General features: G+C 35.7%; 3 protein-coding genes across 16 annotated transcripts in view; 2 read left to right on the top strand and 1 right to left on the bottom strand.

The window, feature by feature from the left end:
• The first annotated feature begins 164 nt into the window (after positions 1–164).
• On the top strand, positions 165–13,095 carry spns1 (SPNS lysolipid transporter 1, lysophospholipid). The gene is made up of 13 exons (XM_079822277.1): positions 165–412; positions 1,677–1,886; positions 4,980–5,045; positions 5,308–5,444; positions 5,627–5,778; positions 7,750–7,816; positions 8,015–8,157; positions 8,630–8,782; positions 8,957–9,146; positions 9,307–9,372; positions 9,733–9,831; positions 9,917–10,085; positions 11,326–13,095. The coding sequence occupies exons 2-13, from the start codon at positions 1,679–1,681 to the stop codon at positions 11,394–11,396; spliced, it is 1,521 nt and encodes a 506-aa protein (XP_079678403.1). The 5' UTR covers positions 165–412; positions 1,677–1,678; the 3' UTR covers positions 11,397–13,095.
• A 276-nt stretch (positions 13,096–13,371) lies between these two features.
• On the top strand, positions 13,372–23,027 carry lat (linker for activation of T cells). 8 transcript variants are annotated; one of them, XM_079815852.1, is made up of 14 exons: positions 13,422–13,747; positions 14,651–14,708; positions 17,909–18,013; positions 20,013–20,052; positions 20,228–20,256; positions 20,376–20,430; positions 20,513–20,571; positions 21,241–21,273; positions 21,479–21,521; positions 21,631–21,680; positions 21,785–21,838; positions 21,934–21,996; positions 22,089–22,173; positions 22,264–22,845. In XM_079815852.1, the coding sequence occupies exons 3-13, from the start codon at positions 17,911–17,913 to the stop codon at positions 22,163–22,165; spliced, it is 606 nt and encodes a 201-aa protein (XP_079671978.1). In that variant the 5' UTR covers positions 13,422–13,747; positions 14,651–14,708; positions 17,909–17,910; the 3' UTR covers positions 22,166–22,173; positions 22,264–22,845. The 8 variants fall into 8 exon arrangements, with proteins under 8 accessions (XP_079671976.1, XP_079671971.1, XP_079671978.1 ...); XM_079815849.1 differs by lacking the exons at positions 13,422–13,747; positions 14,651–14,708 and adding exons at positions 14,730–14,873; positions 15,888–15,936; XM_079815848.1 differs by lacking the exons at positions 13,422–13,747; positions 14,651–14,708 and adding exons at positions 14,730–14,873; positions 15,361–15,936.
• atxn2l (ataxin 2-like) overlaps positions 22,811–24,787 on the bottom strand; it is a 25,340-nt gene continuing 23,363 nt past the window's right edge. For 4 of the 7 annotated variants that reach the window (XM_079815237.1, XM_079815238.1, XM_079815239.1 and 1 more), the window contains 2 exons: positions 23,402–23,573; positions 23,059–23,196 (listed from right to left, as the gene is read on the bottom strand). In XM_079815237.1, the coding sequence (XP_079671363.1) occupies positions 23,144–23,196; positions 23,402–23,573 (225 nt within the window). In that variant the 3' untranslated portion in view covers positions 23,059–23,143. Of the gene's footprint in view, positions 23,197–23,401; positions 23,574–24,787 lie in introns of all 7 variants that reach the window. The other 3 variants (XM_079815240.1, XM_079815241.1, XM_079815243.1) reach the window with 1 other exon arrangement.

Below are 24,787 nucleotides of genomic sequence, written 5' to 3'. Positions count from 1 at the left end.
AGTTAGGTGCCCAAATCAGAATATCCTCATCACCTACGTTATGGGTTTAAATTGTATTTATTTTTAATATATCAAAATAATGCAGTGAGGGTGAAAATCATAGGTGAAAATGATGTGCTGACAGCTGTCGGAGGAGGGGGAGCGCTCGCTCACATGACTGCCGCGGAAGTACTGCGTCATTCCAATATGGCGTCGCGCTGAGCTTGTACTAGATCAGAAACGATCAGAAACAAAACAAAACTAAGTCGATCAGCTGCACATTTCGCTTCGAGACTCTCCACTGCAAATCAAAAATGTCCACACAGGAGGTAAGGTAAAGATCCCGAAACGTCTTGACAACTCAGAAGGGAGCCCAACAGCGCCCAGAAGAAGAACTTTGAGGACGCTTCTGACGTCGCTTTGCATTTTCCAGGTAAACAATACTGCTGACCGATTAGTAAACAAAGTCTCGGATATATCAGATGGGAGACAGTTCATATCGTTCTTTTATATAGGTGTTGTGATTTGCATGTCTCTGTCAACAATGTTAAATGAAAGGTTGTGCCATTTTTTTTTGTGATTGAATATTTTGCTTTTCCAATGTTATGAAAACACCGGTGTGTTTTAAACGAATAAACCACCGTTAGAGTTGCCTGTGCCTTTTCCATAATAACCACTTGAAATACCGCGCTTTGTGTGTGTGTTTTTGTTGCTGTCCGTGGAATATGTTGCTTAACCTGCTTCATATGTCTGTACATAGACTAGTATTAGTCAACACCAGGCATCAGATGTCATCAGTCAGCAAAAAACCGGTTCAGTTTTAGTTTGATTCTGCTGACAGTCTGCTGAAAGTAGATAAAGATTCCTTAAAGATAAAGTTACTTGAGTTTATGCATCGATTTTCATTTATTTACTGTTTTAAACAAAGCTAAACATTTACGTTTTTAACGTTATATTATTAATCAAAATCGTGCACTCAGGCAAAACTCTCTCTGCCTGCATAGCGTTTTCTTGCTAATATTTTTTTCCAGGATTTTTTCCTCCATCATTGTATTCACATGACATTGTGGTGAGATTAATTTGCATCACGAGCTTGTGCCTACTTCCTTCTCCTTATGCATCTAAACTACACTCCTGACAAACTAGATTATAAGTATAATTCATGACTTCTGTCCCAGTGGAATCTAGAAAAATGGCTTCAGGGCTTTAAACAAAGCTTTTTCAGTATTTCTCGTCTTGTCTATATTTTAAATGGATTATCTCACACAAAAGTAACAGTGGGGATCAAAAGTTTAAGTCCACGTTTAAAAACTAAATAAAAACAAAACAAAGAAACATTTTCAGAAAATGACAAAAAAGAAAATCTAATTGTGCACTATTTCATTGTCACTAATCAAATACGCACTTTTAATTTCAGCAACGTTACATTCAAATGTTTTGGCTAATAATTTATAGATGCCTTTTTTTCCAATTTTATAATGAAATGTTATTTAAATGCAAATTAGAAGCATTTTCACAAGACATCTGAAGCCCACCATACATCATCATGTGAGGTTGAGATTAGAACGTGATCAATAATCTTTGTGTGTAATCAGTAGTAGACTTTGGTCTTTTTTGCTCTTGAGCATTCAACACAGTAGGCTGCTACTGTCAATGGTTTTGCTTTTTGTCATCTTAATTTTTTTTTTCTGCAACAGTGATGTCACGAACAGATGTTTCTGCGGATACCACACCCTTCTTCTCAGATTATAATGAGGAGGAGGGGTCGGCTGACAATGGGGTGGGTTCACCTCAGCCCGAGGAGGAGGAGTCTGCCAGTGGAGTGTCTGATAAGAGAGCTATACTGACTGTGATTGTACTCTGCTACATCAACCTGCTGAACTATATGGACAGATTCACAGTGGCAGGTAACCAGTGCTATCAGATTTCAGCGCATCAGTGCTGCTAGACAATGCTGGCTCCCTTTTCATCCAGATCAAATGCACAAGACAAAGACACAAAGCATGTGCTTTTTGTTCATGACATAAGATTATCCTAGTCTGGATGGTTCTTTTGGAATCAGATAACTTGTAAATCTGAAAATTCAGATTCAGTTTTTATTAGTGCTGTCAAATTGATTAATCACAGTTAATCATATCTAACATAAAATTTGTTTCCATATATGTGTGTGTGTGTGTGTATATATATATATATATATATATATTACTATATTTATATGTATTATATATATATATATATATATATATATATATATATATATATATATATATATATATATATATATATATATATATATATATATATATATATATATATATACATACACCGATCAGGCATAACATTATGACCATGTAAAGTGAATAATACTGATTATCTCTTCATCACGGCACCTGTTAGTGGGTGGGTGGGATATATTAGGCAGCAAGTGAACATTTAGTCCGCAAAGTTGCAGCAAAAATGGGCAAGTTTGACAAGGACCAAATTGTGATGACTAGACAACTGGGTCAGAGCATCTCCATACAACTAACCAGAGCAACAAAGAAGGTGAAGCGGAGCTAGTTGATGGATTAAAATTTTGCTGTATCCGGTCAGCAAAACTCTGAACACATCTTCCTTTCTTAAGAATGACTTCAGTGCCTTTTCTCAAAGAAAAGCTTAACTCCAAGTCTTCCAGAGTCGCGGCCAAAGCCGATTCGAAAGACTGCTGTTCGCCAGCTTCTTTGTTTTCAAGTAGCACGCGGAATCGCCGCAACTCTGCCGTCATTATGTTAAGCCCGCCCACCAAATCTATACAAGATGTTATTGGCCTGACTAGAGTTTGCTTTTTCCAGCTCGCAAGCCAACGGAGAGTTGCTAGACGCCCTGGCTGAAAATTATATTTGCTGCCGCCAGGGTGCGTCTATATTTCTAGGATAATAGAAAGGTGTCAGAATACACAGTGCATTGCAGTTTGTTGCGTATGGGGCTGCATTGCCGCAGACTAGTCAGGGTGCCCATGCTGACCCCTGTCCACCGCTGAAAGCGCCAACAGTGGGCACGTGAGCATCAGAAATGGACCACAGAGCAATGGAAGAAGGTGGCCTGGTCTGATGAATCAATTTTTCTTCACGTGGATGGCCGGGTGCGTGGCTTACCTGGGGAACACATGGTACCAGGATGCACTATGGGAAGAAGGCAAGCCGACAGAGGCAGTGTGATGCTTTGGGCAATGTTCTGCTGGGAAACCTTGAGTCCTGCCATCCATGTGGATGTTACTTTGACACGTACCACTTACCTTAACATTATTGCAGTCAGGGGCGCCCCATAACCAAATAACCAAAATAACCATAACCAAAACAAGCAACCACCCCCCAATATTTATAGCCTACCATGGTTAATGGAAACATAGAATCAGGCTATTAATTAATTATATACATTGTGCATTCAGAGGAATTAAGTTCCCGTACAAAGTGAACGGACCAGTTATCTGCACAATACGACTGAAGCCCGGTTTATAATTGTGCGTGGGTGACACGCAAATCACTGTATACTCTGCACACGTTCACCAGAACGCTCCAAAAGTGTGATAAAATTTGCGCAAGCAGTTCCTATTGATAAAATGCGAATTCTATTGACAATTTACCGCTTTAAAATGCTATGGAGAAAGTTGAATGTGACCTAGAACAGCCACATAAACAAAAAAGACTGATGAAAAGAGGAGAAAACATCATTCTGCACCAACATGAACATGCTTTTTAAACTACTCATGACAACATTTACTAAAACTCATCACGTTCTGTTGTATTTATTGTGGTCAATTCTGACTAAACCTTGACTAAATTTATAAAAGATAATCTGTTAAGGGAATAGATTTTACACTAAAAATTTATATTACAACTGTGGCGTGTTGTACCTATAGTTTCTAGACGTGTATGTTGCTATTTTTCCTTACAAATGCTATAGATATAAAAAAGAAAGAAAAGGTTAACATTGGCCTTAGCATTGCACTGAGGAGTCACCAATGGTCTTACCTCCTTATTGTAACAAATGCTATAGTTAAACAATTACAAGAAGTTCGTTACTTTTTCATAATGCCAAGTACATGTTAGAATCAAGTGGACCTTCTTGAATTTAAAAAAATGAAAAATATGTTCTGCTAATAATGACATATATTAGGTAAACCTGGCTTTCAGATATTCCAAAAGATGACAGAGAAAATTTACATTTTCAATATAAGAACATTTTAAGTACAGTTAGTTTGACCTATCAAAGCCATAATAGCCATAGCCTATCATATGTCAAACTGGTAAGTTTTTAGGTGCTTAAATAAAATACAATCAAAGATGCGATTTACCTATTTGACTGCACTAGTTTTCATGTGTTGTTTCTGATGCAGTGTTATTTTAGTATTATTTATAAAGTATTATAGTATTTATTACAAATACATTTTTAGATTTTCATTTCAAATGTAGTCATTTTGTTACGCAATTGTGGCATTTTGTTAATATTTCTGTTTAGTTTGAATTTATTTTTATTTCAATTTTAGTAATTTTAGTATTTGCCATTGCACCCTTTCTAATTTTAATTGATTCATTTTAATTTATTGATATGCAGAAATTCTTAATTACTGTTTAAATCAAACCTAAACATTTACACTCATATATATTATTTATCAAAATCGTGCACCCATGTATTTCAGTGCCCATAGTGTAAGTTTTCTTGCAACTTTTCTCCCTTTCTTTGTCACTGTATTCACATGATTATTTTATTTCAGCTTTATTTCAATACATGAAAAATATTTTAAAAGTTTTAGTTGACAATAACAACACTGCTCTTATGAGGTTAAGTAATAGTATTAAAATAGCAAAAGGAAAGCAAAGAGATTTCTTGTTGCCAATGTTTGATTCGTAAATAACTGTAAACAGAATTTTTGGGATTATTCTGTGAAACATATAATGAGCAACAGTGTGTGAATTTGTCGGTAATAAAGCTGTGATAACAATAAACTTCCTCTCTTACAGGTGTACTTCCAGACATTGAGCTTTACTTCAGCATTAGTGATGGAAAATCAGGGCTACTTCAGACAGGTGAGCAGATTCATACCATGTAAAATCCATTGGTCACACTTTATTTTAATGCATCCTTGTTTCAGTGTAATTATACATTTACGTACTGAATAAAATTAATTAACTACATGTATTTACTATAGGGTTAGTTTTGTTGTAGGGTTAGTTGCATGTAATTATGCATAATTACTATATTAACTACATGTAACGTGTAACGAGGGCACTGTAATATAATATGTTACCATTATTATTATTTCATTTTTGATTCTTTATTGCCCTTCAGTCTTCATCTGCAGCTACATGTTCTTGGCTCCTGTGTTCGGATACCTGGGTGACAGGTATAACAGGAAGCTGATCATGAGTGTGGGTATTTTCTTCTGGTGTCTAGTGACACTTGCCAGCTCCTTCATTGGCAAAGATGTAAGTCCTACACAAAACATTTCAGACATTCATTTGCCTAAGGGTTAAATACTTGAATACCATTTTACTCAAATACTTAAAGCAATAGCTTTCAATCTGTGACTTAGTGTCTCATATACTGAAGTGTATATATCTTAAAGTGTAATTTGTTGAGTAAACTAATAGGATGTATCTTCTCTCAGTATTTCTGGGCGTTGTTGTTGACTCGAGGGCTAGTGGGTATTGGCGAGGCCAGTTACTCCACCATTGCTCCCACCATCATCGCTGATCTGTTCATCAAAGAGAAGAGGACCAACATGCTGTCCCTGTTCTACTTTGCAATCCCAGTGGGCAGGTGGGAAACACCCCCCCCCCCCCCCCCCCCCCACACACACACACACACACACACACACAGACCGAGAACTGACAGTCAAAAATACTGGTGTTTTGTTTTTTCACACTTTAGCTCTATGCACATTCATAGCAGGTTACATTCTCACACTCGTACACAGATGCGTTATCAGTTTTTTTCACACCAGGAAATGGAGTTGCATTTTTTTAAGTTTCCAGGCTGCTACTGTTGAGCACTTCTGAGGGCAAACTGAAGTCACTGGTTTGTTCAATTTCGTGATGATAATTAAAGTTGGCATGAAATGAAAATTCTATTTTCTAAATGCATGTTATTGATCTTATTGAAAATAATTAATCCATGCATGTTTCATTTTTATCTTAATCTTAATTTTTATTTGTCTTAAAGGAACACGCCGACTTTTTGGGACTCAATATCATATTTTGGGACTGCGTAATATCATTGTCCCGCTGCACTCATGGGACGGCTCAGAGTTCCATGATTACTACACAGGAATGAGAGTATAGTTCCTAAGCATATCGGTCTAGAAAATCTTAACTTTTCATTTTCCGTCGGTCTTAGTACACGATGTAACTATACACATCACAACCATAGACTGTTAAAAAAAAATATGGACGTAGTGTCCGTGACGTCACCCATAGGATCCTGATGAGCCGTTCTGAAGCACAAAGTATGGACGAGCTGGCCGTTGCCATCTTGGCAGCGCGTCATCGCGCGTCACTCCCGGATAACAGAAAATGGCAAAAAGGCGGGACGTGGGCGGAGCTTAAGTGACGCAATGACTAACAGACAGCAGACATAAATGGCTATCCGACTGTCACTCGAAGTGGCCACGCCCTTAATTATGCAGAACTTTAAGGCTTTATATAATGTAAACGAATGAGTTATAAAAAAATTCACCCCCCTCACAGTTGTCATGAAGGGCAAAATTAGCCGTATAGACCAAAACCACAATTTGTACCAGACTGTAAACATGTTTTATTCTGCTGTGAAGTTGGGCATTTTAACATGGGGCTCAATGAGATTCTGCTCCCTTCTGGAGCCTGTCCCTAGCGGCCAGTCGGTGAATTGCAGTTTAAGGCACTTCCGTATTGGCTTCAAGAGAAACTGCGGGAGGTTGCCGCTTGATCACAACATGTAAATAGGAAAATGTTGGCGTTATTTTGTCACTTATTGAGCAGTAGGCTAGCTGGAGTCGTTTACCTCCAGTTTTTGTGCTAAGCTAGGCTAGCGGTGGGTGCGTCAGACAGAGTTATGGTACGCATGGAGATGAGAATGTTATGTATGGATTTATCTAACTCCGGGGGATACGGTGAATAAGATAAAGTCACAAAAAGTTGGTGTGTTACTTTAAATTAATCTTTCAGTGAAATGACAGACTCTATGCTGGACTTTTCCAATGATTTAGTTTGCTTAAACCCCGCCCATTTTTCATAGTCGATTACAAGCTCAAATTCAGATGTGCCTCCATCCAATCAACAGCTGGTGGATTGAACCAAGTCCCGCCTACATCATTTTTTTTCTTTCCCTCGGATGTACATCACAAAAAGGAAAAAAACACCTGTCGCTAATTCCGCTTCATTTAAAATGTTCAAATGTATCACTAAAGCATCTCCAACATCTACTGACAGGCTTTTTTCTGTGTGTAAATAAATACGTTTTCATTTAAAATGAATTATTCATAAGCAGTAATGTTCGGACATGTTCTTACTTATTTATATTATTACTTGTATTATTTTAATAATTAGAATAACTGTTTTCTATTTGAATATATTTTAAAATGTAATTTATTCTTGTTATGCAAAGCTGATTTTTTACTCCCGTCTTTAGTGTCATATGAATGTCAATCAGACATTCACTTTCTGTCTAAATGGGCAATTCTCTGCCAGCATAAGCTGCAGTGTGGACCGTACTTTCCCAGTTTTCATTCAAATCTGCTGGTTTTTCTTTCCTCAGTGGTCTGGGTTATATCGTGGGTTCAAAGGTGGATGATGTGTCTGGGGATTGGCACTGGGCTCTTCGGGTACGTCTGCAGCACCAAACCTTTCACTGTTTATCTGTCTATGGGTGGATTACATAATGTGTGCTTGCTGCTTTCACCACAAAAACACACTTGGAGATTAAATATGATAACAATTCTCTTATTTTATCCCACTTCTTCTCACTTTCTTTCTCTCTCTGCCTTTTTGTTTGCTGTTATTTGTTTGTTTTTTTTCCTTAGGTGACCCCTGGTCTGGGGGTGTTGGCCGTGATTCTCTTATTGTTCGTAGTTAAGGAACCGAAGCGCGGTGCGATCGAAGCTCGTCCGGAGCACACGCTGCACAGAACCAGCTGGCTGGTGGACATGAAAGCGCTCTGCAGGAAGTGAGTCACTGAGAGCTCATGTTGCCTTTAAAGCATAATTTATAAGTCATGGCCTTTGCCTTAGATATCACGCAGGGAATTTTTCAATATCTGATAATGCTGCTTGACCCTATTGAGGTTTTTTTTTTCCTCAGTTATTGAGTAATTATTGCAGACACCACTGCAGCCTCTGATATGATCAGTTATAAAATATCTAATTGTGAGCAATCACAAGCAATTTTGATCACATTTCAGGGTAATTTGTATCACTACGCAAGGCCTGCTGTTGTTAGAAATGTATGTTTTTAACACCAAACACAAAAACACTGATACATTTAAACAACAAAAAAAATAAGTTCCACAGAAGTCATATAAAGTCTTGAATATATTATATATGAATATATAATATATAAAGAAGTTGAAAAAGTTTCTTTCCTGAACTAAATGTCTTTCCCCATCTCCCTCTTGATTTATTTATTTATTTATTTTTCAGTCCAAGTTTTATTCTCTCCACGTTTGGCTTCACGGCTGTGGCCTTTGTGACAGGATCACTGGCCCTGTGGGCCCCTGCCTTTTTATTTAGAGCAGGCGTCTTCACTGGAGAAAAGCAGCCGTGTGTAAAAACCCCCTGTGACAATTCTGACAGGTACCAGACCCTCCTACACACAACATCTCTTTCTAAAGATACACACCATGACATTCGCACTTCTTGTATTGACTTCTGTATTCTTCTGACATCTTTGTATGCACATGCTGTATTGTAAATACATCTGTAAAAGACATGCACTAGTAATGTTTTCTAATCTCTACTGCTCTGCAGTCTGATGTTTGGCGGCATCACAGTTGTGTCGGGCATCCTGGGCGTAGCGAGCGGAGTGCAGGCCAGCAAGAAGCTGAGGACGAAAACCCCACGAGCTGATCCACTAGTCTGTGCTGCAGGACTCCTCCTCGCTGCTCCCTTTCTCTATCTGTCCATCATGTTTGCCCAGGCTAGCACTGCAGCCACATATGTAAGTCACTCATTTGACCTCTCCTCTGACCCGGTTTGATCTTTTGATTTTTTTTTCCAGGAAATGTTTTCAGTTTTTGATTGACCGCAGTGGTGTTGTTGAATGAAGGAAAGTTTTATGCTGACCATAATTGTGGTTGACTATTTTGTTTTCTCATCAGGTCTTTATCTTCCTGGGTGAGACATTCCTGTCTATGAATTGGGCCATTGTTGCAGATATCCTACTGGTGAGTTTCCCTTCCTTCTATTTAATCCACTACCAATTCTGGAGAATAATGAAAAGATGGTTTTGTTTCATTATTCATTCACCCTCATGTCTTTGCAAACTTGTATAATGTTGTTTTTTTTCTGTGAAACACAAAATTAAGACTTGTTTGAAGAAGCGTTACACAGTTATTGCCATTCAACGACGTAGTGTTCATAGTGTCCTCAGACTATCAAACTTTAAAGAGGGCAAATTAAATTAAAATGCTAAAACCAATAAAAAAATGTATTTCCCCCCATTATTACCAATTATTTTCTTTGAAATATGTTGAATAACATGAGGTCTCTTTACTGATGTCCTTATTTCTCTCTCTCTCTTTCAGTATGTTGTGATCCCCACACGTCGCTCCACCGCAGAAGCGTTTCAGATTGTACTCTCGCACTTGCTGGGCGACGCTATTAGCCCTTACCTTATAGGAGTGGTACGTCAATCTCACAAATACACAGAAAAGTGTTCTTTTGAAAAAACATTTAAGGTTGCATGTGGTCTGTTTTTGCCCCATTAAGGTGTCAGACTCGATAAAGGAGTCGGACTCATACATGTGGGAGTTTCGCTCACTTCAGATGTCACTCCTTCTGTGCTCCTTCGTGGCCGTGGGGGGCGGAGCTTTCTTCCTTGCTACGGCCCTCTTCATTGAGAAAGACCGAGAGCTGGCTGAGAACTATGTCCCCTCTGGTGAGTGATATCACTTATCACAGTCTTCTCTTAAGATTAGAGACCATTCCTATTTCTAATGATTTTGGTATTTTCAGGATATTCCTGTCCAAATTGTTATCAATTTTGTTTATTCATTTATTCATTCTGTGTATTTATTTATAAATGTATTATTTATTTATTCAGTGTATTTGAATTGCCAATTGTTACATCATTAATAATCCACATTTAGGAAGACATTTTCAAAGTAACATTCCTGGTTAAATACTAGGGATTTGCCCGAAGCGAATACCTTATTCTACCGAATAATCTACCGAAAAATATTAAAGAGACACCCCTTGTGTTTGCTGAATAACATGTTAGCCAGGGGATGGCACAATATTAGTGTGGCTACATACCGTAAACCTCTAAATTCATTATGCAATAATGAGTCTGTGAAGTGAATGAGGGAAAAGTAGTACATCATACACGTTTTCTATTTGTAACTTTGTGCGGTATGATGCATGAAAACTCTGAGTAAATGAGCACAGCACGGTTGCAAATTAAACTGACACATTGCCGTCTCTGTGCGTCTCTCAGAATTCAGCTTGACGAGAGTAATATCAACTAAGATGCTGAATTATACACAGTTTCTACTACTTGATATGTTTGATATGATATGTTTGTCTGTCTCACTCTCTCCCGAAGTCGGTGTTATACCGAATTATGGTCACAGAATTCGCACAACACATTTTGTATACGTAATAATTTGTTCATATTTGCATTTGTATGCACAGTAAAAATTGATTCAGCCATTTCTCTAATCAGGATCTAATCCGTCCTTTTTGAGTTTTTGGATGATTGTCCTGACATAACACTGAACACACAGTTCCTTTGGAAAATAATACATTTAAAAAATATATTTTTTTAAATCCTTTTATTTAACATTTACTATTATTGTTTTAATTAGAATGTGTCAGATATCTGACAGCTGCGTTATTTAAGTGTAATTGAGATACTATCATTTTGAATTTATTTTTATATATTTATATTGTACCTTTTATTTATTGTTTCTGTATTTTTTTTTCTTTTCGTCATTCTAGTGTACTAAATGAAAACGTATAACTAAATGAGTATTTAGTTATATTAAATAAAATTGAAAATTTTTATCTATGATCGATTTTTCCTTTTGTCTACGTCTTTATATGCTAACAAAATGATTTTTTAGGGTCATTATAGGCACTTTAGAAATCTAATATACTGATGTCTTTTTATTTTCCAGATGACGCACCAATTGTTGTTCCACAGAGAGGCAGGTCCACTAAAGTATCAGTGTCAAGTGTTTTAATTTGAGATGACGCAAGGATTCAGATGCTTTTCAACACAGGGAACAACATTCTGATTGACTTTCAGCCATCAGCAGCCAATCCTGGAGCAGTATCAGACAAGTAATCACTGACTGGACAATCTCCACAATACGGAGTTTTATAGTAATTTATTATGCTTATATATTTTTTTTGTTATATCCTTAACACCAATATTGATTTGGGAACATTATGAACTAACAAAAAACAAGGAACATCTTACCTGGAAGTCCTGCGTGCTGTCGACCATTCAGCCTTTGGTTGGAAAAGTCAACTGTTGGAAGAGACAGAGGCACACGGTTAACACGTGGGACATGGAGAGAGCTGTTATGTTGGGGATGTTTCTTCACCTTTAATTAAAACTCATGGAGCTGTGTTTTACATTTCAAGTCATGTTAATTACATTTTAGACGTTTTTATTGAAGGGGATTTGAATAGATTTTTCAAATCGCTCACTTGCTTTTATCAAAACTGGACTGTGACTAAAAACTAACAGAATCAGACTGGGTCCTAAATAACACTGAATCCTGTCTGTGATCTGCCGTCTCTTGTTTTAATGTTTTCTTCCATACTACATTTGAGCTTTCAGGGTCTTTTAGGAAGTACACAGAATACAAACACTAATGCTACCATAGCATGATTCAGATATTAATTAATTTGATTTTTTTTTACAATATTGTTACGTATATTTGTTGCAACGGCCTGGTTCATGGCATGTTTTAATAACTGTCTTAAACTGTAATTATATTTTGTTTTTAAATGAAGGCAGTTTTTAGTTCATTCCCTTTGCTGTGGCTGTTTTCCAGGCAATACTTTTGAGATAATTTGCAAACTTGCTTGCTAATTGTGTTTTGTAATTTTTTTTTTAAATATTAAATTAGAAAAATGTGATCTTATTTGTCTTTTTGGATTTTCTTGCGTGTTAAAACTTGCTTTAAATCTGTTGCCCTCTTTATTTCTCTTTACGGCATATCTCAATAATGGCGAATCGTTTTACTTCTTTATATCTTTCTCTCTGTCTCTTGCATGTTTGCTTTCTTTCTCTCTGCAGTGGTAACAATGATGATCATAAGGTTTTCAGTTGCTGTGGTTTCCTGTTTGTAGGTGGGATATAGAGATGCAAGCCTGTTTGGTAAATTTGCTGTGAAAATTAGTCTCGTGAATGAATTATGAAAACCGAAGAGCCTGAATCGAAACATGCAATTTCTGTGCAGTGGAACATTTGGTGGATGGTGTTGTGCCTGTGATAATACACTTGTACCTATATGTCATTCCTGTCAATTGTGTTTGTGTAGGCTACAAGAACACCACAAAATGCCACAAGAGTGGGAGGCAAGATTGAGAAATTATGACTCACTGTCCGCCATAATGAAGTGCAGTTTTAACCCTTACAGCTCTAAACAGGCTGTGTTTTTAATTTTACATTTTAAGAACTGTTTATCATTAATTTCTCATGAAACTGTAGTGTGTGTGAAACTTTGTGGAACATTATAAAGCATGACTCTATTGTTGATTGTCTTTTAGAATTACCAATAATTATTCAACATTGAATCTTGCAACCGATAGCGCAAAAGTATGATTTTGTTCTAATGTGGTCAAATGCTCAGCCTAATGTAACCCACTCTTGTCATTTAAAAAGCACTTTTCATAATCTATAAAGTTTGAGAACAGGTTTTTCAAAAATCATGATTTATTGACTTCTTGGCATCTTTTACGTATGGTTGTTAAGTGGCCTGTGTTTTGGTGTCCTCTAAGTTGCATCCGACAAATTATGAAAACTAAAACGAGCAATCAAATCTGCAAGACAACAGAAAAGCGAGCAAGAAACCGAACCTTCAGCTACAAGAGATGAGATAAGGAAGAGATGTGAAATGAGCGAGAGAGCTGCCAGTTACAGATGAAAAGGGGGAAAAAAGATGCTGACTGGTGCAAATGATGGAACGGTGCTTTCAATGAGCCTATGAGGAGACAGAGCAAGTGCAGCGAGAAGAGAAACCTAAAAGTAAAGTTCTTTGCGGCAAAGGCCCTGTAGATCAAGACACACCTCAACAGCTCGTATGAGTTAATAAAACTTAAGGAATTAACTTCAGCAGATATGAGCGTATTAAAAGATTGACTACTGGGATTATTCTAGCTTGGACTGGGAGGTCTATTAGAAAACGGAGGAAGTAGTGATCTGTGTGGGTGGAAGAATAAAAAATGGTGGCACCTTTACTGTGAGCTAGGTGTGATTTGTACAATCTACAGCGTGCGTGTGAACTGGTCTCCAGTTTGGTAGCAGGTTTCTGCTGAGCAGAACGTGTGGTGTCTTGATTTGACTTGACTGCTGCTACTGATAGGGTAAGCTTTTTACTTTATCTGTTCTTCAAGTAAAACTAATTGGCATAATTATATATGGAATACTCTTGAAGTTTTCTATGATACGATACAGAGAGCTTGAGTTTGAGTACAATAATGCTCATTTCTACAAACTGTCAAGAAATCCTACATTATATGATCTGCAACTCTCAATCAGTGGAGATGAGGAACTTTGCAGACCAAACTTTACTGTCCACACCTTTGGTGTTCTTTGATGCAAGTAACATGCTATTTAGCACCAACGTGGTTGATGCGATTGACAAAAGAGCTTAGAAACATTTATCAAGCAATGTGATTTCAAACTGCCCAAAAAGATTATGATGAATGGTTAACTTTCCTTAATTTTGGGTGTGGGACTTCATATGAAAATAAACGTTTTAAAACATATGGGCAATTGCCTCTGCAAGTCAGCAAACATTAATTTTTACCCAAAAGATTTATTTCGAAGTTTCAATTACTAGCTCAATCACTGATTGATAACAGTTGAAGGGTCAAGATCTTTTCAGCCGCAAATGAAACCTCATTATCACACTCAATTTCCTTTATCAAGCCAATTGCATTCATGCTCTTAGTTTTTTTTGTTTTGTTTTTTTTCTTCACACCTTTTTTCAATGCTTGCAGTAAAGAATGCATTGGAGTTGGACGAATACATTTAATACATTTTATCCATATAAATGAGTGGCCCTGTTGTGATGGATGAGTTCCTGATTTGTTCATGACGAGTTCATGATTTGATACTTCAATTAAGAAAATGTAGACTATCTGCCCTGATTTTGGGGGTTCTGTGTAATAGTTTTATATAACTTGACAGCTCTAGGATTTAAGAGAGGCCCAAACCTCTCATAATGTCGTTTTTTCTCTCTCTCATCTAACTGCAAAATACAGGAAATCCGTTTCCTGGCACAATGCAACCACAGACAGCCCTACACTTGCATATATAGAGGTGTGTAAAAACTTGCAAGGCAGGTGATGCCAAGTGAAATTTCGCAGATTGAGAATTTGCCTAATTAAAAAAACGGCAAAACGGTTCATCTGAAAAGAACTGACGGCTCAGAGATTTTTAGAAATGTTACAGAAAAGAAGAGCCTGTATCCACTAAAATGTAGAGGTAATATGGAGTTTGTTTTCTATTTGCGCGTTATTTGTAATGGTGTTAAATTAGCTTTTATCTAAAGCAAATGAGTAGTGCACTGTTGTTAGGAAATAAGAACTGATATATATATATGTTTATACTCAAGTGAAACAAACAAACAAAAACTTGCTAAATATCTCATAAAATACCCTTACAGGTGTTTGTCCAATTTCTATTAAAACACATTGAGTACTAACTTTTTAGTTTTTTTTCTTGTTATATGAAGGTCTCATTAAAACTTTCTTTAAAACTTTTTTTTTATCATACTTTAATCATTTATATTTGCTGTTTATCAAATTTCATTTTTGTGTAGATTGTTTTGCCCTTGTCCAGAACAAGATTTTTAGTCATAACATGAAAAAACCCCTCATAAAAAGATGAGACTCTCATATTTAAAACTATAATAATCTAAACAAAGAGTGATTTTCCCACACTAAAATTGGTGCATTTATTTATCGTGAAGGCAACCATATCAGTGAAGCGCAAAATCAGACTTGATGTGTGAATAAACAGAAATCAAGATAAGTATCACTTGTTATCCAAATATTTGAATGTGTCATTTCCAAATTAGCTTTAAATTTAGTCAAAATAATTATATTTGTGAACTTATGATGCACAAAATGCTAGCTATAAAATAATCTTTAGCAAAGAGTTCATTTTATTACAAAAAATATTTAAAAAGTAATTTCCACAAAACGCAATCAAGCACAATACATAATTTGAGATGCAAAAGAAATGACACGGGTGAGAATTTTGTATATGATTCTTAGCCTATGTATGTATGTACTTAATGTATGCACTATTTGACCTTGTCAATAGTCAAATTAATATTTGTTTTGTTTTTCTGAACCATCACAGGGCTAAACACAGATTGTATTGTACATATCTTTTTGGCTAAAAATGTCCTTTAGTTGAAGAAACACTTTTATATTCCATATATGTATTCTCAACAAACGAGTCCTAATACATGATACTTTTTTTGTTTTATAGAAGTTGAGATGTTTACTGGAAAACAAGATGATACTGATTAAGAATACAAGCAAGTACAAGCAAACGATTAGTCATATTACTCATCAAAAACACCATTAGAAGTTCTGAAAGACAACCAGAAAGATGCAAGCAACACTGTAAACCTGAATAAGTTGGCAAAACTAAAAAAAGTTAAGAAATTGAAAGTTTAAGTAAGCAGAACTTGCAGATTTGTATTTTGTACTCATACATTTTAATTGCTCTTAATTTGAAATATTTTAGTAAGCTAATTCATATTTAACTTAAAATTACAATTTAATCTCAATTTAAATATTTTTAGTGGTGGAAACTTGGCTAGCTTTACCTAACTAATTAAATAAATGCTACTTTGCTAATTGGTGAACATACTTTGATAACATTAGCATAGCACTTACTGAATGAGGACAGCAATATAAAACATTTAACATAAACCTGTTCTCAAACTAAGCTCATGCTCCACTCGTCACCATGATGGTAACTCTACCAAAAAAAACAACATAAGAGAAACTCTTCTAAACTAACATAACAAAAAAAAAAAACATGAAACACAACTAAATCTCCCACGTATCATTAATCTTGCACCAAAAACATTATATAACACTTATTTGAGCATTTACTCTCCCTTTTGAGCGTCATGGCAAAGCATGCTGGGAAATAGAAATCCATACCCAGTTTCAGTTAAATTTACGCTGGTCTAAATGAAAAGAAACAAGTTAATAAAACTCAAAACAATGAAGCAATTCAGATTACTTAAAATGTGTCAGTTTTGAGAACTTAAAAGAAAAAGTTCTAAATACTCGTAAAAGTTCATTTGTTTGAACTAATTTGTTTAATTTAAGCTGGCTCTATTCAAACCAATTATTTATTTTGAGTGTTAGGGTTTAGTTAAGGGATCTAGATGTGCAAATTAAAGCATGCAGTTCTTCAAATTTAGCAAGAATGTATTAAGTGATAAATAATAAACTTTATTTTATAAAGCGCCTTTAAATGCAACTTCTAAAAGCGCTTTACAAAAGGACACAGTGTAAAAGTAAAAGAGATACAGAAAACAAAGTACTAAACATACTACAAACATAAACCAGATGTACAAAAATACAATATACTAATAAAAACTATGAAATCACATATACGCAAGTCAAAAAAGTGTGTTTTAAGAAGAGATTTAAAAACACTAACAGATTCCGCATGTCTAATCTCATACGGAAGAGAGTTCCAGAGTTTTGGAGCAAGGGAAGAAAAAGCCCGGTCACCCATAGAGTGCAAGCGAGTTGAGGGATCAGTTAGAAGCTCAGAGTCAGAGGAACGGAGATCACGCATTGGACTGTAAACAATTACAAGTTCTGATAAATAATCTGGTGCCAGGCCATGCAAAGCCTTATAAGTAAGCATTAACATTTTTAAATCTATACGAAACCTGACAGGGAGCCAGTGTAGAGATTCCAAAATAGGGGTGATGTGCTCTCTCGACCTGGTCCCTGTCAAGATTCTAGCGGCTGAATTTTGGACATACTGCAATTTATTTAGGGTAGTTTTCGATACCCATTGCAGTAATCAATACGAGAGAAGACAAAAGTATTGATCAGTTTTTCTGCCACAGAAAATAACCACATGGGGCGCAGTCTTGCAATATTTCTGAGATGAAAAAATTATGTTTAAACCGTGTTCTGAACATGAGGGTCAAATGTTAAGTGAGCATCAAAAATCATGAAATTATGAGTCCCGGTAATGTTAAAAGAGCTCATGGAAGATCTGTATCTTCAGCAGTTTCTTAAAATTTGTGTCACTACAAGAAAGAGCACCTCAACAAATCATCTGTTGTTTCATTTGTATAGTTTCATATAGACTAAATGAAATGAGTTTACCAAACTTTTTATATGCTGCAGCTTCATTTATGCAAAAGGAGCAAACATTTCCCAGTGTTAGTCACACTAACCTAAACCACAGATTCAGAAGAAGGTTGTTGCTCTCTGTGGTGACCTAATAAATCGATGTTCTCTTCTCAGTTATGGACTCCACTGCACTGCTGTCTGTGGTAGGCGGGGCTCTCTTCCTGTCAATCATCCTATTATCCAGTCTTTGTACATACTGCTGGCGACATAAACAACCAAGTAAGTCCTCAATACTCTATCTATAATTAAAGAAAATAAAAAAATTTGCCTCATCAAAGCGTCATGTTATAAAGGATGTTTTGTGATGTATTTCAATTTGTAGTGTTTGATCATATCTAAATATTTATTCAAATGCAAACCCTAAAAATAAGTAAGCAGTTATGATCTGCAATACTTTTTTGAGCACCTAGACTAGATAGGCCTACATGTATTTTTATTAAATACAGTGGGTAAAGGCATTACAAATGAAAATTATTTTTCCAGCCACAATATGACTCTAATTTGCCTCTTTGCATTGGAATTCTCTTTTAACCTTAATTACTACACTAATTGTAATGCAAATAATAAAAATATTAGAAGAAAAATATTTGAAGTGGTCATTAATGGACCATAATTATTGCACAAATAGTATTTAGTACCAAAATATCTCCTCAACATATTCAATAAATCACTGATTCTTGAGATAAGGGACAAACTCGTTTTAGATGTTAAAAAATAAAAACTAACACTACATTTTTGTAGACAAAGGTCTCAGATAATGAACCATGTAAGGGAACAGGCTTATTTCTAAATATTTTTTTCGAAAATTTTATATTTATGCCCTCTATAACTTAATTTATGTTAACTCCGTCAGACACACTAAAAATCATGCTAATTCAATTTAATCCATCCAAAACAATGTAAAGTCTTCAGTTATTTAATATTGGTGTTCAGTAAAGGAGCTAAGTCATGTTAATGTAACTGTGTATTTTTTATAATCTGTTGCAGTTTTAAACACTTTGTTTGGCAGTTTTACAACCTCATGCTGAGGACAGGTTGTATTACATGCATTTCCAAGTATACAGTGTGCTTTTAAAATAATACAAAATAAATTATTTAAAAGAATAAGCAATAAATGTCCTGAGTATAGTACACATTTCCCTTAGATGTAATTTTTTAAGTATTTTTATTGTGTTATTGTATTCTTACTTTTTAACATAAATAGGGCTTTTGTGTTTGGGACATGTTTTGTCCCTTATCTCAAGAATCAGTATTGAAATAAAATATAGAACATTTATTTAATTGAAAAATAGTTAAGGTCACATTTGACCACCAATGAGTATGAGTGTGACCAATTAATAAGCAATACCTGAGGGCTAAATACTAGAAAAACATTAACATTAATGTTAACAATGTTGCATCTCCATCACTCTCCATAATAAAATGATACTGTAAATGTGGTTGGCGTAATAATCAATGCACACTATGCTGTACAGTTCACCAAACATTTCTGCAAATACCTGTTATAGTGAAGCTGTTGTGTATCCGCTTAAGCCATTCAAATGCATTGACAGAGCTGGTTTGTTTAGAACTATTGAGAGCTCCATGGTGACCGCGCGCGCCGCCGCGAGATGAAAGTATGTCGCAACTCTGTTTTTCAACGGCTGACTGCCACATTGTTATGCCACATTAACCAAAACGGTATTTATTTTTTTAATTTCGTTTTAAAACGAATTTTTTTTAAAAGCTTAGACTTTGCAGAGTGAGAGCGTGAGACAGAGCCTGAAAGCGCGTCTCACGCCAAATGTGTGAGAGTTGGCAACCCTGCAAGAGTTATAGTTTTGCACTTATTACGTTTATACGCGACGCTATAACATTTTTTTGTGTAGTCGAGAGCCACATTCATCACATTCCGGCGCAAGTATACACATGCGTAATCACATATTTCAAGAACTGAATACGGATCATGCATCGCCTGTCTTTCGGGAGCATGCGCAGAACGACAAGTTGTTAGACTAGGCGTTCTGCGCATGCTCATATAATAGACATGTATGTTCAATCCTTGAAACATTTGATGTGTATGTGCTGGTTAAAGCCTAGCAGTAGTTACATTATCTAGGTCTGTTAGCCCGACTTGCGTAAAAACCAATTTAACTTTAAGGTGAATGTAAACATAATGATTAAAATCCATTGTACATGATTTTGTTTGTTTACTGGCTATATTTTATTTATTTTACAGCATCCATCCCTCAAAGGTCCAGTGACTCTAGTCCAGCAACGTAAGAAATAAATTCTCACATACCCTCTGTTTTACATATTTTGCCAAATAAAGGATATTGTTTGCGACACTGTTGTATCAGTCATAATTATCATAAATATCTACAGTATATTTTTGATTGAATGTGTTTGAAGCTGTATATGTGTGTTGGCTCAACATTGTCTGTCTTCATGCAGATTTGTGGTTCGGCATCCCCAGTCGACATGTAAATAAATTGTCCTTTCTTCTAACACACAACAAAACACACAAGTTATTATAAAATAAGTAGTGTTCATAATAAAAATACATAAATGCATGCTTGTATCTTCCCTTGTTATTATTCAGACGCACCCCATCCAGACCCTCACAGAATCGGCAGCGTACCTTACCCACTAGCTAAGTGAGTTTTATACACAAACACATATATACACACACACAGACTGTGTTGTGCTTCAGTGTGTTAATAATGACTCTTCCCTCAGTTCACTTAGTTCACCATCTATTACTGTCACAAAGCTGCCCTCCTGTCCTCCCTCAGAAAGTGAGTAACATAGTCATGGCCTTTGAGACAATATAATAGCCTACTCTAACAGCTCAAGTGTTATGTAAAAAATTTTTTTTAAAGTAAAAGTAGCTTTGTTACTACTATACAAACCTGACACAAAACATGTTTTGCTTCTGAATAGTTTATGCTTTTCATCTTTTTCCTTTCCTTTTTTCTGTAACACTTTACAAGGTCTCATTTGTTAACAGTTAATGCATTTGTTAACCTCAACTTTTGAGAAATATATTTTTATAGCATTTATTAACCTTTGTTAATGTTAGTTAATAAAAAATACAATTCTTCTTTGTTTGTTCATGTTAGTTCACAGTGCATTAACTACTTCTAACAGATACAACTTGATTTTAATAATGCATTAGTAAATGTAGAAATTAACAGCAACTTATATTAATAGATGCTGTAGAAGTATCGTTTCTCTCTAGTTAAAGTTAACTAATGAAAATGAAACCTTATTGTAAATTGTGTCCTTTTCTTGTTCCTTTTGATTTCATTTAATTAAAAATTTAACTTTTCTTTTTTTTCTCTCCATATATATAATGTGACCTGTGAAACACTTTGAACTACACTTTATGTATAAAAGGTGCTATGTAAGTAAATGATGAGGCGTATTATTATTAATGCACACATTTCAATCTTTTGTCTCTGTAGCTGGAAGTCAAGCCAGTTATGTGAATCAAAATGGTGAGGAGAGAAGCAACATTCATGTCGATGACCATGGTCAGAAATCATTTGACATTTTTGAGTAGTTATGGAGTGTATTGTAATTGTGCCTTACACATACGTAACTGAATAATGGATTACATGGAAACTCTTTGTGAGTGAACAAATGTGTGTGCATGAGAGAGAATGACTGGTAAATAATCCGGAATATGTGACTCTTCTCTAGACAGTGAAGATGAGCCGTATGGTCAGCCTCCAGGTGACTACATGTAAGAGCACTCATTCCAGATCCCAAATCTTGTTCCAAACTATTAGTCAGGCTAAAGCTGAATAATTGTCCGTATGAAATTGAAGGAAATTATATTTCTCCCTCCCCAGAACTGTGATTCCAGATTCCCCATGCACGCAGCCTTCATCCCAGAGTTCAGGTAAAAGATCTGAGATTAAAAGAGGATAGCAATTTATTTACTGTTGTTTATTTATAAATAAATTGTCAAATCTTCTGATGATTTTATGACATTTAACTTTATAGAAAAGAATTATATAAATGAAGAGATAAGTGGCTCTGAGGATGACTCAAATTCAGGTACTACATGCTGAAAAATATGAAATAAAAATGACCACAATGGACCGCTGCAATACATATAACTTTATCCTGTGAATGCTGCGCTGTTTTTGCAGACTGTCCTGATTATGAAAATTTCCCAAAGTCGTCAAAACCAAACCTCCCAAACCAAATCTCTTGTAAGTGTGATTGTTAAAATACAATGTGCTCAACATGCCTTATGGTTTATTTTCATGAAATTAAATATTTTCATGTTCCTCCTCACCAACAGGTCTGTCCCTTGGAAGTATGAGCAGTGACGATGAGCGGGGCAGCTCTGATTATGTTAACACAGAGCCTAACTCGTAATAATCGAGGTACTACACAGTTCTCTAATTTACTGCACTTCACTGACACATTTTTTAAAAGAACAGAGACTAAACCCCCCCCCCCCACCCTTTCTCCAGGATTCACCTTTTATCAAGTGATGTTGGTTAGAGGCCTCAATCATCCCGAGTCTCCAGATACACCCATGCTTTGAATTCTGAAGTGCAGTACCACCAAGAAAGCATTGAGCCACTGTCACCTCACAGAAGACTTCACTTCCTCCCTCAATCCTTATGACACATCTGCTGACAATACCTGAGAATTGTTTTTTATTTTTTAAACGTGGCATTTACGATGTAATGCATCCTGGCTTTTGCTTCGAAAAATATGAGTGCATCAGAGTAATTTCTTTGACTTCATGTAATATAAAGCTTTTAATATGCAGTCATAAATGTTTGTATAGGCTTGTAAATGGGGAAATAAAGTTTTACTAATTTACATTGTGTCTGCTGCTATAAAATGGATAGAAATTGTAAGCATGTAAGAAAAATTTGAAAGGCATTTTAATCACTGAATGCAGCGTTTAAAAAACAAAAAAATGTATTATGTAAGAACTGGACAAAACACAAGGAGAGTTTAAAAATTTATTTTTATAAACTTTTTTTGTATTTTTTTGTTCTTTTTTTTAACCATTTATTATTTGCTTATTTAATAAGGGGGTTGAGGACAAAGGGAGAGGTCACTGTATTTTTATAAAAATGTCCCTCATTCTTTCCATTTTTGTCTTAAACGCTCACTCGTTCCCTCTTCCTGATTTAGACACTACGTGTCCCCGTCCGCTCAAATTAAAAATAGCAAAAAGGGGGGGAAAATAAAACAAGCACATTCAGTCTTGCCAGAGGTGAATAAAAACAAAATCTTTTTTTTCCATTCTTGGAGCAGGTGGAGGTTATATACACATGTGCGATCCCACAGGAGGATCAGATGGGGGTGCTCTGCTCAGTCTCAAAAGTCACTCTGTCAGTTTCCAGGAGGGTGGAATGGAATCTGCTGGGGAGGATGCTGCACCGGCACTGATAAAGAGCAGAGAAAAACAGAAATTAAAGAAAAGCTTAAAATAAATAAAAAAAAACAATTGATAAAAGGTGTCTGCACATAGCCGTATATTAAAAATCTAATTTATATAAAATTACCTGATTTCGGCAATAGAAACCAGAATGGTAGTTTTCATAGCAAAGCTACAATGTCACAGAGCACACTCGTGTGCAGGAAACTCACCCTGAGGTGGTCCAATGTAGGTGTAGTGCTGGTGGGGCCCCTGTTGGGGTGGGGGAGGTCCGTGCTGGGGGCCAGAACCTTGCTGAGGTGGTGGGGCATGAAGCAACATCACAGGTGGTGGGCCGTGACCTCCAGAGTGGTGAGGACCTGAGAGAGCACCTTGAACATGGGCCTGAAAAAACAAAAGTTGCAAAATAAAACAAATAAAATAAGTTGCCAAAAACAAAACATATACAAATATTATTATACAATATATTACAATAGAAAATGTATTCCAGTGATGGCAAAGCTACATTTTCAACATCATTACTCCAGTCTTTCCAAATAAAAAAAAAATATTCTGCACGGCCCAACTACAGCCTTATTTAGCAATGAGATCAAAAATCATTCAGTTGATCAGTTATATTTTCTCACCAACGAGCCACGAGGGGGCAAAATGGTGCCCCAGTTTCAATTTGTCAACGGGATTGATTTTAACCATTTCGATCACACCGGTGATTAGAACGTTCAGTGCATCACTGCTGAATTCAAACTCATATATATATATATATATATATATATATATATATATATATAATTTGTTAAAATCTAATTCCATACACTGATGTCTATGGAAGCTGCAAAAATACTCATTTCAGTTATAATTACACATTGTAATTAACAATCAGATAGCCTACACATTGTGTATGAAACAAAGTATACTTCATTCTTCTCCCAGTTCACCGGTCACTTTTATGTATTTCAAGAAAAATTGATGAATTTACGTGATGTAAATCTGGCAGATCCTCAGAATAAAAATTAAATGAAACTCATCGCAAGTTATATTAACTAACATGATCATTATAAAAAGGTGTTTAAATGACATGCTTTCACTTCCACATATTTGAAAATCGGAATATATCATAATTCAGGATATAGTTAAGTTTGTGAACATTTTGAATAAAAAAAAATTAAAACAAAAGGAAAAACTAAAACGCAATAGCCTACATATGACATAGTGTGGCTTCATGGTATGTCGCCAAGGATCTAATGCGTTCTAAAATAATGCCGCCTTAAAAAAAATAAATAAATACCTTGTGCTGGGGGCTCAGCTAGAATAAGCAGTAGGCACCATTTAATGAGAGTTATTTTGACCTCAGGAAAGCTGATTATATATGCAAAATTAAGTCGATTAGAGGTTATGAATTTCAGTTTCGATTAATCGTCCAGTCCTATGTCAGGTGCTAAAACTAAACCACAGAGTAAAACATTAGAGCAGGCTTTGGCCCGCGGCACTCCATATAACAGAGACTCACGAAGATGGAATAATTTGAAGTCAATGTCTCATTCATCACGACTTGTTTCGTTATTGGATAAATCAGCATTTGTGAATAATTTTTTTTTTAA

Source organism: Gobio gobio, assembly GCF_949357685.1.
Source record: "Gobio gobio genome assembly, chromosome: 1".
NCBI lineage: Eukaryota > Metazoa > Chordata > Actinopteri > Cypriniformes > Gobionidae > Gobio > Gobio gobio.
The sequence above is the reverse complement of the archived record's forward strand: the minus strand, read 5'-3'. Positions and strand labels throughout refer to the sequence as shown.